The sequence below is a fragment of the Pongo abelii genome, chromosome 4 (assembly GCF_028885655.2).
Source record: "Pongo abelii isolate AG06213 chromosome 4, NHGRI_mPonAbe1-v2.0_pri, whole genome shotgun sequence".
Taxonomy (NCBI): domain Eukaryota; kingdom Metazoa; phylum Chordata; class Mammalia; order Primates; family Hominidae; genus Pongo; species Pongo abelii.
The window spans coordinates 181221097-181236894 of NC_071989.2; the positions used below are offsets into that span (position 1 = coordinate 181221097).

Below are 15798 nucleotides of genomic sequence, written 5' to 3' on the forward strand. Positions count from 1 at the left end.
CCCTGGTGAGTGCCTGAGCCAGCTGTGGCCTGGTGTCATGGTTAATATGCTGTTGCAGACGCTATCTCTTTGGGAAAATACCACATGCCGTCCGCGGCCTGCCCAGCTGGTGCAGAGGGAGGCGGAAAACACACAGGACGTTTATTTATTTATTGATCTAGCCTGCTGACCTGCTCGGTGGGGGCCGAGCTGACTTCAAGCTGCACATATCCTGTGCTCAGCACAGTCTGCCGTTCCCCTCCTTCACGGAAGCTGCAGGCTGGGCTGCCGGGCTGGGAGGGGTGGAGGGAAGAATCCAACCCCAGGTGCACAGAACTTCTGTTTGGTCCAGGTGGGACAGGGTGCCACCTGGGTCCCAGAACGAGTGCAGTCAGTCATATGAGCCTGCACTCCTGGGGCCCCGCACCCTTCAGCTGAGTTGCATGGATGGATTTTCTTTTTTTTTTTTTTTTTTGAGACGGAGTCTTGCTCTGTTGCCCAGGCTGGAGTGCAGTGGCACGAACTCCACTCACTGCAAGCTCCGCCTCCCGGGTTCACGCCATTGTCCTGCCTCAGCCTCCCAAGTAGCTGGGACTACAGGCGCCCGCCACCACGCCTGGCTAATTTTTTTGTATTTTTAGTAGAGACGGGGTTTCACCACGTTAGCCAAGATGGTCTCGATCTCCTGACCTCGTGATCCGCCTGCCTCGGCCTCCCAAAGTGCTGGGACTATAGGTGTGAGCCACTGTGCCTGGCCATGGATGGATTTTCTATCACCCAAGTCCCTCTCTGGGATCCATGGATTGCTCAGTGATTGCACACACAGCAGAGGGTGGAAGACCCTGTAGACTGCAGGCCTGTGGGGGCTTCCTCCCTAGCGTGCATTTGCCCTTCCTCTGGTGGTGCTACCAGCCTTTGTCCCCATGGCTTAGGTGAGGCTGAGCTTACCACCTCCTGGAGGGAAGGAGTAGGTGTGGGACCCTGGCCTGGCCAAAGTGTTGCAACTCCCGGCCACCGTGACTGGTTTTATGGATGGCAAGTGATCCTACTGGGTCAGTCGGAAACAATCCTAGGACTTGTGTTGAAGGAGAAGCTCTTTCTTTGGTGATGTCCCTTAAAGGTACTTGCAACTGCTGTCATCATGAGAGAATGGTGCCAACAAGCAGAGAGGTGGTGAGAGAGTCCCAGGTCCTGATGACAGTTTCAAACCCCCAGATCCAGCTCTGCTTGAAGCTAGCCCTACCCTGGGCTTTTAGTGATGTAAGTCAATACACTTCCCCTTTTGCCTAACCCGGTTTACATGGATTTCTTTCCCTTGCAACTCAAATGAGCCTGAATGAAGGAACAGGTCACTGGTTCAGCCTTATAGAAACCCACAGGCATCATTTTTAACCTGAGAAACTTTAAATACCCAAGGCCAAGAAATCCCCAAGGCTCACTCCTCCCAAACCCACATGCCAACAACATACATGTCACACAAGACAGACGAGATCACTGTTTCTCACATGCAACAGGCACGGGCGGTCCCAGAGCAGGGAGGCTCATGCAGGTGCAGGGACCTGGCTCCAAACACCAAACGGGGAAGAAAACTCCGAGGTAGGCACCTTGACGCCAGCTGATGGCATACAAGTCCCCCAGGGTCCGGCGGCGGCCCACGGGCCGGGGCAGAGAGCAATACCTCCATGAGACTGGATGAGCAGCATGTGAGACGAAGGGCAGAGGGCAGAGGTGAGAAGAAAGCACCACAATGTGTAGAGGCAAAGGTGGCACCAAGCACATGTCCCCATCCAGGAGAGCATTACCTCTGAGTCTAATCCAAGCCCCAGGCATCTTAGGAAGACCAAGTTCCTGAGTATTAACCGTGAACTTGGGTGAAGACGCTTCTAGTAGACATAATCCCATTCCTAGCATGATTATAAAGAGGTGTTAGGCTGAGGTGGGAGGATCACTTGAGCCCAGGAATTCAAGGCTGAAGTGAGCCGTGATCATGCCACTGCACTCCAGCCTGAGTGACAGAGTGAGACCCCATCTCAAAAAAAAAAAAAAAAAAAAAGGCCAGGTGCAGTCGCTTATGCCTGTAATCCCAGCACTTTGAGAGGCCAAGGTGGGCAGATCACTTGAGGTCAGGAGTTCGAGATCAGCCTGGCCAACGTGGTGAAACCCCGTTTCTACTAAAAATACGAAAACTAGCTGGGCGTGGTGGTGCATGCCTGTAATCCCAGCTACTCGAGAGGCTGAGGCAGGAGAATCACTTGAACCCAGGAGGCGGAGGTTGCAGTGAGCCGAGATCACGCCACTGTACTCCAGCCTGGGAGACAGAGCAAGACTCTGTCTCAAAAAAAAAAAAAAGTACTACCTGTGGTGGAGGGAAGAAAATAAATGTACAAACTCAGGAAAATGTGGTCTCGCTCCCATCTTCCAGCTGTGTGACCCTGGGCAAGTCTCCCGACCTCTCAGACCCTGTTTCCTCATATGTAAAATGGGGACAGCAATGAGTGCCTGACAGAGGCGCTCTCACGGTGGTCATCATTCATCATCTCAGGGGCTCTAGTTTCCATGCACTACATCACGACCCCTTAATCTGAGTTGATTCTGATGGTAACCCCGTGTTACCCCCTCAGTGGCTGGTGGGCCTCACAAACACAGAGCAAACCAACAGATGTTTTACTGAGGAGCGTTAGCTGTAATACAACTGAAGGCAAAACCATATGTCAATGCTTTGCTAACCTTTGAGCCCAGACATTTCCCCCTTCTCCTCATCCTCTTTTCGGATAAAGATATGCTTTATGTGGCTCCATGCTTTCCCATAACAGTCAACTAAAAGCCAAAAAAACTCAACTCTAGGTCAGGTATTGCTGATACAATAATAACTGTTACTGGTCATTTACTGTTCTAGGTTCTTTGCATGTGGATCTCATTTAATTTCTTCAAAAATCCTATGATATAGATATCATTGTTTCCATTTTTAGATGACAGGATGAGGCTTAGGTTAAATTACTGGCCCAAGATCACTCAACCAGGAAGTGGTACAGCTGAGATTAAAATTCAGGTGTGTCTGATTCCTAAGCCCCTGTTGATGAGTGAAGTGAACTCACTAACTGCCCTAGTTTTAGGAATGTTTCTAGCGGGGAAAGGGACTTGGCTGGGACTTAGCATTTCTGGCATGGCAGGAATCACCATTCAGGACATGCGTAGGGAAGGTTCTCTGGGAAACAATGGAAGTGTGTCTGTCGGTGAGTGGAGGGGGACCCCTGGTCAGGACCACTTAAACCCACAGAGAAAGCAGAGGTTTTTAAACAGATGGGGTCAAATGTCTTGCAAATGAGCTGAAGCACCTCCAGCACCTTGGCCGCCAGAATAATTCTAGGGAGGAATAGTGAACTGTTTTTGGGGATCAGGCTGGGGCCCTCCTGGGTTAGGGCTCCAGCTCTGGCCAGGCTCACCTAGGTTGCTACCAAAGGACCCTAAGAGAGGGTGGGCTTGCCCCTCAGCCCTAATACCATGCCCTGGTTTCCGGTTCACAGGCCATGGAGTCTGAGCCAGTGAGCTGCTGAGACGCAGAGGCAGAGGCCAAAAGAAAAGACTGGGTGAAAAGGCAACCCAGTATAGGCGATGACTGCACAGGTCCTCCCCAGCGAGCAGAGGCTCAAGCTCCTCCCTACCTTCTTCAGGCTGTAGAGAAAACTCATCCTGCACCCCATCCTGGCCCTCAAGGCACGTTGCAGGGACCCAGCCTTGCTCCTCGGCAGTGCTGACGAACCACCAACCTGGGGAAGCGAGAGTGCAGAATGATGTTAGTTGCGTCAAGCATGAGGCCAGGGGGTCAGAACATGATAATCTATTCAGCCACTATACCAGTGAATGCACGGGGTAAGGCTAAAGTTACCATTTTACTGGTACAACACAACTATCAATGTTACCTGCTAACTGCTAAAAGCAGGTCCAGAAACTTGCTCCTGAGCCTGGGACAGGGAAGAGTAAAGTCATCCTAAATGACAACAATAAAGAGGCCGGGCACGGTGGCTCATGCCTGTAATCCCAGCACTTTGGGTGGATTGCTTGAGTCCAGGAGTTCAAGACCAGCTTGGGCAACATGATAAAACCCTGTCTGTATGAAAAATTTAAAAATTAGCCAGGCATGGTGGTGCATGCTTGTAGTCCCAGCTACTCGGGAGGCTGAGTTGGGAGGATCACCTGAGCCCAGGAGGTCAAGGCTGCAGTGAGCTATGATTGTGACACCGCACTCCAGCCTGGGTGACAGAGTGAGACCCCCATCTCAAAAAAAAAAATAAATAAATAAAATAAAGAACGTTCACCTTCACTAAGATGTGTGATGCACCCATCGTTTCACTTGCATTAAATACAATCTTCACATTATCATCCCAATTGCACACATGAGGAAACGGAGGCTCAAAGAGGCAAACCGACTTGTCCAAGTTCACGTGGCTTGTGGTAGAGCTGTGATGTGTGCACAGGGCTGTTTGATTGTAAAGGCATTGTCCTTAGATGCAGATTTAGCATCTGCTTCAAAGGCCTCTCACCCCGGCTCAGACATTCCCTAATGAGAAGGGCCTGTGGGAGGGAGAATAATGACTCTCTCCCCACAAAGATGTCTGTGTCCGAATCCCTCAAACCTGTAAATATATTAAGTTACGTGGCACTAGGGAATTAAGGTTGCTAATCTGCTGACCTTAAAATAGGGAGTTTATCCCAGATTCTCTGGGTGGGCCTAATGTAATCCCAGGGGTCCTTAACATGTAAGAAGGAGGCAGAAGTGACAGGGAGATGTGGCTGTTGAGGAAAGACACAGAGAGGTGCAACATTGCTGGCGCTGAAGAAGGAAGAAGGGGCCATGAGCCAAGGCGGCTTCCAGGATCTGGAAAAGGCAAGGAAACAGATCCTGTTCGGAACCTAAAGAAAGCAATGGGGTCCTGTCGATCCCTTGATTTTAGGCCAGTGAGACCATGCTCAACTTCTGACCCACAGACTATTAGATAATAAATATGTGCTGTTGGCCAGGCGCGGTGGCTCATGCACGGTGGTTCTACGATTTTCTAAAGATTTGTGTTTGTAAATATTTGTATGAAGATAAGGAAACTGTCATAACACAATGATAGCAATGGCAACAATGATGTGTCAGATACTGTCCCGAGTGCTGCACGTCCACTCCTAGCTTGCTAGATCCTCACCATAGCCTTATGAGGTGTGTATTATTATTGCTGCCATTTTACAGATGGGGAAGCCGAGGCTCAGCGACTCTCTCAAAGTCACAAAGATAGAAAGTAGCAGAGCCAGGATTCAAACCCAGGCGGTCTCTGAGCTCTTAACCATTTTCACTAATGCCTCACACACTGCTGGAGGGAGGATAAATCAAAACAGCCACTGTTTTGGAAGCAGACAAGTTGGTGGTATCTTAAAATTTAAAATATGTGTGTCCTGGCTAGGTACAGTGGCTCACGCCTGTAATCCCAGCAGTTTGGGAGGCCGAGGCGGGTGGATCACCTGAGGTCAGGAGTTCGAGACCAGCCTGACCAATATGGTGAAACCCTGTCTCTACTAAAAATACAAAACTTGGCCAGGCATGGTGGCATGTGCCTGTAGTCCCAGCTACTTGGGAGGCTGAGACAGGAGAATCACTTGAACCCGGGAGGCGGAGGCTGCAGTGAGCCGAGATCGTGCCACTGCACGCCAGCCGGGGCAATAGAGCGAGTCTCCGTCTCCAAAAAAACTAAATAAATAAAATAAAATATGTGTATCTTAGGGTCCAGCTGTTTCACTTCTTGGAATCTAACCTGAAGAAACCCTGACGTGCAGACAGACATGTTCACACTGGAGTACGAATACGAATATATCAACATGGCTCACTTGGGCACTGAATACTACGCAGATGTGAAAAAGTATCAGAGGAGCTAGATAGTAACTAAAAAAAGTTGCAGATCAACATGTATACAATGACACCATTGGGTTTTTAAGAAACCCACAAAAATACATATATATACATATAAAATATGATGTGTTTGTGTATATGTACAAGTATATATGTACGAATGAGTACCTGTGTATGTATGAGTGTATATATTCACATGTACACACACGCACACATACACACATGTGTATATAACATTTCCAAGAAAGATTCATACCTAATGGATAGAAGGGCTATCTAGGGTTCAGAAAAGGGGTTAGGGTTGAAGCTGGTAGAAAAAATGATTTTAGTTTTATCATTAATCTTCTAAGAATAATGTATCCAAGTATTACTTGGATAAGTACAATATAATTAAAAATAAATGTCATCAGTGTGTTGGCTACTTGAAGATGTAGCCACTCACCCTCTCCTTTCTTCTTGCTGCCCTCTGGACATACCAACCCTCTTCCTGGCCCCTACTCTTCTTCCCAGTCACCCAAGCTTCCTGACTTCCTGCAAGCTGGGGGCCCAGGGCAGTGGGTGCTCCTGTCTTTACGTCCCCATGGTTGTGTCCTAGCCACATCACACAATCTGCACACGCTCATTCTCAGGAATCGGAAAGTCACATGGCCTTAGGCGCTGCTGGAGTTAGTTGCGAATTCCAGCTCTGCAGCCTGTTGTGAGATGCGGGGTGAGTGACTGAGTCATTTGGAGTCATGGTTGCATCAGCTGTGAAGCAGGGATGGCAACTCCTATGTTGAGTAACGAAGGAAGTTTGGCTGGCTGGCGCTGGTCTCATGACTAATGCCACCACCATCCAGATGATGTTAGAAACATCATCTTTCTCCTCTTCTTTGGACCTCAACTAGCCATTGGGCTGTCACAGAGACTGACCCACTAATGATAGGATTAGCTAATGTCACATGTTAGCCACAACAAACCCAGTGGTTTCCACTGCATTTTCCCAGGGAGGATCTGCTTATTTCCTGCTCTTTGCCTTCAATGGGGTGCAATGGCTGCTTTGTAGCTAAGGAAGGCAAAGGGGAAGGAAACCCATATTTTTTTGAGCATCTACTGTGTGCTAAGCACAAGTTTAAGCACTCTTTGTATATTATCTCACTTAATCTTTACAATCACTCTTTAGAGCAGAAATTTTTATTTTGTAGATAAGAAAACTAACAGTCAGAGAATGAAGCCACCTGAACCACGGTGAAATGTGGAATTCTGATGGAAATCCAGGTTAAGTGTCTCAATCATACCACATTCTGTCCCAGACCCAGCCAGTGTCCATGACCAGTGGTCCCTGTGCTGGGCAGGTAGGCTAAGGAGACAGGGAATGTGTCTGTCCCATTAGATCCCAGAGCAATGGAGCCTTCTTGAAGACTCCCATGGGTAAGCAAAGGCAAACCAACAGAACACATTTCCAGTGAATGCTGGACTGTGTCTGCAAATGCTTTAGAACCAGAAGGAATGTTTATAAAATGTCAATGTCAGAACAAATCGGTACCATCTGAACCAAAAGGATAATGGTGAGTGGTGACCAGGTGGGATATTCAAGCACAGTGATCAAATAGGGGCCTCTTTCTAGGAGACCTTCAGCTGGATCTACGGGAACTGGCCAGTCTGGACTGGCCTTTTCAGTTTCTGAGTTTCCAAATGTTTCATGTCCTAGGGGCTTGGTGACAGGGTAGTGGGAGAGGGAGATGGTCTAGGTCCCCACCTGACTCATTCTTCTCGATGATGTCCACCACCTGCCCCACGCTGAGGCTGATCTCCGAACTCTCCTGCTTCTGGTAGTTGGCCACCACCACATACTGCTCCAGGACCATGGGGTCCACTGAGGTTTGGTCACCCCCTGTGGATAGGAAACAGACATGACATCTGGTCACCACTCATGCATGAAAGAGCAGGAGCCAGAGCAGTAGGGCGGGTCAAGAGGACATTCCAAATAAAAAAGCAGCAGTTATAGGACTCGTCTCAAGGGTGACTTCATCCATTCATTCTTCTATTCATGTGCTTACTCAATCACCAAAATTGACCAAGTGCTATTTGCAGGCACTGGGGGTTCAGAGTTGATGAAGATATGGTACCTGCCCTGAAGATGTTGACAGCCTAGTGGGAAAGCTCATTCATTCATACTTAGCCATCCTTCCATCCATCTGTCCATCCATCCAAACATTCATCTATCTGCCATCCATTCAACCATCTATCCACTCATGATATATCCAATTAAACACCATCATCCACCAACCATCTCATCACCCATCCAAAATCACTCGCCTATTAATCTATGAAGTCACCAGTGATGTTCCAGATACTCTAAAGAGTACAATGGTGAATAAAACAGCTATGACTCCCAGCCTCAAATAACTCAATCTAGTCACACAGACAGACATGTACATAAGTATATATAATTCCGTATAAGATACAGAATTATATAAGCATTAGTTTATGATAAATTGCTAGAAACAACCAGGATGCTGGAACAGAGAATGAAGGGGAAAGACAATGCTATATTAAAAGCGGTGGCTGGCAAGACCTCCCTAAGGAGGTGACATAACGCAGGGACCCGAGAGAGGAGGAGCGATCATGAGGAGAATGGGGGAAGAGCAGCACAGGCACACTCTGAGATGGGAAAGGACTTGGGGTCTTCGGGACTGGAAGGAGGCTGGGTGAGGAAGTGCATGGAAAGAATGGTTCTGAGTGAGGTCTCCGAGGTAAGCATGGGTCAGATCAGGCAGGGCCTTTGGGGCTAAGTAAAGAAGTTGGGTTGCTTTTAACCTTGAAGTAGAAAGTCAATTAAGGGCTTTGAGAAAGGAATGACAAGAGTTACATCTTTAAAAAGATAATTCTGGCTGCCATGTGGGGAATGGATCAGAGGTTGGCAAGGAAGAAAGCAGGAGACTAGCTGGTAGACATGAAGTTGTCAAGGAAGAGGTGAAGGTGGCCTGAACCAGGGCAGTGGCAGCAGGAGGGAATGAAGTAGAGAGGTGCTCCAGGGAGGCTGTGCTATGGGATTCAGGGTGGACAGCTTCCTGGGAGTCGTGCGGCCCTGGTTAAGCACTAAGACATATCTGACAAATAAATGAAAAGATAATGCAGAATACAGGTGATTTAAATAGCAAGGACATCTGAGTTCAGAGATCCCAGAGAGAAGTGGCAGCTGGGTGACTTTCAGAGCATCAGGCTAAACGTGGGGGAAGGGCAGCCAGACATTTGTGGTCACAGGAGGGCCCTGGTATTCTAAAAGTCCTGATTCAAAATAGTCTTTCCTATTGTTCCTAAAAATCATTAAAATATCCAGGAAACCCCACATTTTTGTGTCGAAATACACCCAGTCAGCCAGGCGTGGTGGCTCATGTCTGTAATCCCAACACTTTGGGAAGCTGAGGAGGGTGGATCACCAGAGGTCAGGAGTTCAAGGCCAGCCTGGCCAACATAGCGAAACCCCGTCTCTATCTACTAAAAATACAAAAACGAGCTGGGCATGCTGGCATGCGCCTGTAGTCCCAGCTACTCAGGAGGCTGAGCCATGAGAATCGCTTGAACCCGGGAGGCAGAGGTTGCAGTGACCTGAGATCGCACCACTGCACTCCAGCCTGGGTGACAGAACAAAACTCCGTCCTCTGCTCCCCGCCCAAAAAAACCAAAAAACCAAACCAAACCAAACCAAAACCACCCAATTGTGGAGCAGTGTGGGACAGCCAGTGCACAGAGCTGACTTTGTGCATCTCTCCCCACTCTGTTGGGTGATGTCTTGTTGGTAGCTCAAAATTCGCCATGGTGGGAATATTTACACCACAGAAACTGGCAAATGCTACAAAGCAGGGCTTCTCCACCGGAGAGCTGGTAGTTAAGCATCCACCAGCACACCACTGCACTCCAGCCTCTGCAACCAGAAGCAGCACAGAAGCCCCTTGTTAGAACCATGCGGTCTGGATTTTTGACGTGAAAAAGCAGAATAGGGCATTGTAGCTGGGTGAAGGGTACTGCTTCTTGGCTCTGTGCCCATGCTCTGGCCACTCCCTCTCCCTGCCTGAGGGTAACAGGGAAATGGGAGGGCCTTTGGGCTGGGCACAACCCTGCTGCTTGCACTCTGCATAGAGAAAGCATGAGGAGAACAGACGAAGAGAGAGCAGGAAAGAAACAGAAGATGCAGGCTGATGGTTCAGAAGATCGGGCAGGAAGCAGCCTCAATGAGGGTCTATCACAGCCTACAGACAGCACAGAAACCATCCCAACACAGCTGCCCTGCAAGCTGGATACTGCCACCCCCATTTTGTGGGCAGGAACACAGAGGCTCAGAGATGTTAAGCGACTTTCTCTGGATCACACAGCTGGCTATGGACAAAGCTGGACTCTGTCCACTTGACTCCAGGCTCTCCTGGGTGTTGCGGTACGACAGTGAGAAAAGAAAAGATGACGGAGGAAGAAGGGTGGTCTGAGGCCTGCAGGCTCTCCTTCCCCAAGGGCCTGGTCAGGCTCAGTCTGACATCTCTGCGTGTCTCTAGGCTTGTCTGCTATTTCCAGCCCTCTCCTCATCCTCCACATCCCCCGAGGTCAGGTGGCAGGGCCGACTTTTTCTAGACTCAAGATGACAGTTCCCCCAAGCCAGCCCAGCCACGTGAGCAGTGGCCTGAGAGTGGGCTGCTTCATGCCCCCTTCCAGCTGGCCCCATTAACAATGAGCTTCTCGAGGGCAGAGGCCTTGACTGCCTCTGAACCACCTGGCACTTACTAGCTCCTTAAAGGTGCTGTGCAGTGAATGAATGAATGTAGGATGCTGGCTTTTGAAGGTTCTTGACTACCTGTGTCCTGGTCACTAGACTCACTCTTCTCTGAATCCAATCCAGCATCTACCCCAGGATACAGGCCTGCCTGAGGGCTCAAAACCCGGGGAGTGCAGTTTCCCTTCTGTCTGGGTCCTCAGGTGAGCTGGACCAGGTAAGTGTGCTTCCCTGTGCCTCAGCTTGAGAGAAAGAACTGGAAAGGAAAGAGAAAAAGCACCCACTTCACAGCCAGGTTGGTGCCTGCACCTGCTGCCTAGGTTAATGCTCAAAGAGACATGCCCACGTCTTCCAGGCAGGCAGTCGTTGGCTGGTGTGGGGTCAGGGAGTGGCTGTGAGGATTTCCTCACAGAGCTGCAGGTTTCACGCAGGAGATTTTCTGTGCAGTGCTCCATCACCCGGCTTCACCATGTCCTCATGAAGCCACACCCTCTGCACCAGGGTCTGAGAGGGGCTTCCCTGGGGCCAGGGGAGGGGAGGGGAGGCAGATGCTGTAATTGGTCTCTGTCCTGCCCCTCCAGTCTGCGCTCCATACAGCAGCCAGAATGCTTGCTCAAAAATGCTACTCTGATCATGCCACTCAATGCTCAGCACCTGCCATGGGCTCGGCTTGCCTTCTGGTCTTGTCTTTTGGCCACTTCATCCCTGGTGCACCTGCAAAGCACAAAGGTGCCTTTGCAGAGGCTATTTTCTCTGCCTGGGATGTCTCAACCTCTCCTTCTTATTTCAATGGGAACCACCTATTCTTAGCCTCCTAACTGGTCCCTGGTACCAGCCTTGACCCTGCAATTTATTTGATTTTTTTTATTTGTTTTTTTTTTTTTTTTTTTTTTGAGATGAAGTCTTGCTCTGTTGCCAGGCTGGAGTGCAGTGGTGCAATCTCGGCTCACTGCAACCTCTGCCTCCCGGGTGCAAGCGATTCTCCTGCCTCAGCCTCCTGAGTGGCTGGGACTACAGGCACATGCCACCACGCCTGGCTAATTTTTTTGTATTTTAGTAGAGATGGGGTTTCACCATGTTGGCAAGGATGGTCTTGATCTCCTGACCTGGAGATCTGCCTGCTGTGGCCTCCCAAAGTGCTGGGATTATAGGTGTGAGCCACCATGCCCGGCCATTTTTTTTTTTTTAGGACAGAGTCTTGCCCTATCGCCCAGGCTGGAGTGCAGTGGCACGATCTCAGCTCACTGCAACCTCTGCCCCCAGGGCTCAGGCGATTCTCTTGCCTTAGCCTCCCGAGTAACTGGGACTACAGGCATGCACCACCACACACAGCTAATTTTCGTATTTTTAGTAGAGATGGGGTCTCATCCATGTTGGCCAGGCTGGTCTCGAACCCTTGACCTCAAGTGATCCGCCTGCCTCGGCCTCCCAAAGTGCTGGGATTACAGGCTTGAGCCATTGCGCCCAGCTGCCATCTGTTTTCAATATAGCAGCTAGAGTGATCCTTTTAAAAGATGTGTCAGAACATGTTTCTCAAAGGTCAAGTCCCTGTGATGGTCCTCATCTCACTTGTGAAAACCCTCAGTGGCCTACAGGGTCCTGTCTAATCTGCCTCTGATCAGTTTTTTTTTTTTTTTTTTTCAAATAGATTTGGGGTTTTGCCATGTTGCCCGGACTGGTCTTGAACTCCTGGGCTCAACCAATCCACTTGCCTCAGCCTCCCAAAGTGCTGGGATTACAGTTGTGAGCCACTGTGCCTGGCCTTTTGATATCTTATTAGACCTCATCTCCTTCACTCTCCCCAGCATGGCACAGATGGTTACTTATCCCCCATCCTCTATTTCTTCTATAGTAATAGAATTCCTGAGTTTTGGCAGGGCACAGGGCCACTTGGAATAAGACTCCTTTATAGTTGGGAGTGGTCATGTAACTAAGTCCCAGACAATGGGATATAAGTGTGGAATTGTGTGCATGTGCTTGGTAAGAGTCCTTACAGGAGGTAACTGGCTCCGCGTCACCCTTTCCTCATTACTGCTGGCTGAAACGGCAATGTGATGGCTGGTGCTGCAGCAGCCATCTTGGGTCATAAGCAACCTTGGGAATGCTGGTGTTGCATGGCAGAGCAGCAAGATGGGGGCTTGGGTCCCTGCTACCATTGAACACTCTATCACTCCTGGACTATCTCTGGGATTTGAACTAAGAAGAAAAAAGTTCAATTGTTTAAGTCACAATTATTTGGGATTTTCTGCTACTTGCAGTCAAACCTAATTCACTTGTATCTTTGGTTGCTAGGCTCTGACCAGTAGCATCCCTGCCAGTCCTTCTCGTGCAAAGCCTGTTTCTACTGCAGGGAATTTTGCATTTGCTGTTCCCTCTGCTAGGGACAGTTTTCTCCAGATATGTGCATAGCCTTTGCTCTCCTTTCCTTCAGGTTCCTGCTCAAGTGGCATCTTATCAATGAGACCTTCCCTGCTTGCCTCATTCAGTTTTATTTCTTCCATAGTGCTTTCAAAAACTGTCATAGGTTCTGTATATTTACTTGTCTCCTTGTTTACTTTTCTACTCTAGAATAGAAGTGCCACAAGGGCAGGGACAGTTTCTTGTTCACTGCTATATTCATACTGCCTGAAGGCTCGTAGGCCCGTGATGTGTTTTGGTGCAAGGGGAGCTAAGAATGCATATATATACATATATATATATTTAAATATGTATATTAAATATATAATACATTTTTATAATATATATTTATATATTATATATAAATATATATTTTTAAATATATATAATATATAAACATATATTTATATATATTATATATATATATATATATTTTTTTTTTTTTTTTTTTTGAGATGGAGTTTTGCTCTTGTTGCCCAGGCTGGAGTACAAAGGTACAATCTCGGTTCACTGCAACCTCCACCTCCTCGGTTCAAGAAATTCTCCTGCCTCAGCCTCCTGAGTAGCTGGGATTACAGGCATGCACCACCATGCCTGGCTAATTTTTGTATTTTTAGTTGAGACAGGGCTTCGCCATGTTGGCCAGGCTGGTCTTGAACTGCTGACCTCAGGTGATCTGCCTGCCTCAGCCTCCCAAACTGCTGAGATTACAGGTGTAAGCCACCACGCCTGGTTGAATGTTTTTATATTTTTTAAGAGCTGTAAAGAAGAAGGAGAAGAGGAATGAGAAAATGAGAAAGAATTATTGTTATTATTGGTGGTAGTAGTGACAGAGACTGTATGTGGCCTATAAAGGCTAACATATTCACTATCTGACCCTTTAGAGAAAGTTTGTCAACCCCTGGCCTAGAACATGGATGGCTTCTTACTAGGGCTCAGTAAGTGTCTGAATGAAGGAAGGAACAGTTTAAAACTCAGCTTTGCCGGGCGCAGTGGCTCACGCCTGTAATCCCAGCACTTTGGGAAGCCGAGGTGGGCGGATCATGAGGTCAGGAGTTCGAGACCAGCCTGGCCAACATAGTGAAATCCCGTCTGTATTAAAAATGCAAAAATTAGCCAGGCATGGTGGTGTTTGCCTGTAGTCCCAGCTACTCGGGAGGCTGAGGCAGGAGAATTGCTTGAACCCGGGAGGTGGAGGTTGCTGTGAGCCGAGATCACACCACTGCACTCCAGCTTGGGCAACAGAGTGAGACTTCGTCTCAAAAAACAAACAAACTAACAAAAAAACCCCAACCCCCACCCCATCCCGCCCCAGCTTTAATGACTTCCTATCTCAGGGAGCATTCAAATGCCTTCCTTCACATTTCATTTTGTTTATACACGTGTCTTTTCTACCAGACTGTGAGAATGGTTTCCACCTGGGGACCTAGAGCACTACCAGGTACAGATAAAGTTACTCATTTAATATTTATTAAGCACCTAGTAGGTGTTTAAATAAATTATAAATTAATTATACATTAAATAAATATTGAATGAATAACTGTACCTGTTGTTCATTCAGCATCCAGCACAGGTGTATAATAGACATTTGTGGGGTGAATGAACACAGGATAAATGAAGACCTCTAGAAACCCTTCCTCCTCTACACAAGGCTCCAGGCATCCTTATAAATTTATAATCTTATAAATTAAAGATGACTCCTTCTTGCCTGTAAGTAGAAAGAGGGCTTCAGTTAAGTGAAGATCCAGTTAAGTCAGGTTACTCTGTCCAAAAAGCTCAACTTTTGCCACCCAGTTTTAACACCTGATGGTGGCACAGTTGCATCACATACAATTTTCAGGACTCTGATGAATGCACTGGGCATTTCTGCACTAACTCTCCTAACCAGTGTGCCAATGGGATTTGGCAAAACTATGAGCAGTGACAGAATGACAGAACCGAGGAATCATGAGATTTGCTATAAGCAAGACAGACAGCCAGGAAATGAGGGCAGAGAGCTCTGGGCTGGGACTCTGGGTTGGCTGGAGCACACCCCGGACTGGCACAGGGCTCAGGGCTGGCACTTCCTCCAAGACTTGCTCTGGGGCCAGGTCCAAGACTACAATCTCCTTGCTGTTTTTCCGTGGCAGTAGCTTAGACTGTAATTCTCTGCCATGAAGTGGTTCAGAGAATGCATGGAGTTGCTTTTTCAGCACCAGTTCTTTCAGAGCAAGTTGCTTCATTTCACTCAGAGCACTCAACTTATTGAAACTGATGAAAAAAAGTTCATTCATTTGATCTACCAGGATTCTCAAATTAGGCTTCAGGACAAAGTTGCTTCATTTCACTCAGAGCGCGCAACTTATTGAAACTGATGAAGAAAAGTTCATTCATTTGATCTACCAGGAGTCTCAAATTAGGCTTCAGGACGTTTAGTTGTTAAGTGAAGACACCTACCGGTGGAGGGTGATATTGCAGCCAAGCTCTATAATGCCATAATAATTGCAATGTCTAAATGTTGAGGCAGGCAACTAAAGCTAAATTCTAGGAGTTGCCAAGTGTGAAATCAAAGGATTCCTAGGCAAGGATTATCACTTTTGTGGCCCAGCAGGAAATATGAGAGAAGAGGGGATGAGAAAGAGGAAAGTCTGACATTGGAAGGGTGATTTTTATTATCAAGTGTTATAAAATATTCTCAAGATGTACAGTGCCTAATCTACCACAGAAGTTTTCTATTTGGGGATATTTTTTCTTCATGATGACATGTCTTGAATTTTTAAGATGAAGGGTAAAGGGGATTTTCCTTCCAAAA

General features: G+C 47.9%; 1 protein-coding gene across 3 annotated transcripts in view; it reads right to left on the reverse strand.

The window, feature by feature from the left end:
* The window catches only part of SH3PXD2B (SH3 and PX domains 2B), a 129539-nt gene that overhangs the window by 29722 nt on the left and 84019 nt on the right, over window positions 1–15798 (reverse strand). For 2 of the 3 annotated variants that reach the window (XM_054556237.2, XM_002816199.6), the window contains exons 7-8: window positions 7605–7739; window positions 3642–3746 (exon numbers count right to left, since the gene is read on the reverse strand). In XM_054556237.2, coding sequence (XP_054412212.1) covers window positions 3642–3746; window positions 7605–7739 — 240 coding nt within the window. Of the gene's footprint in view, window positions 1–1583; window positions 1668–3641; window positions 3747–7604; window positions 7740–15798 lie in introns of all 3 variants that reach the window. The other variant, XM_063724397.1, reaches the window with a different exon arrangement.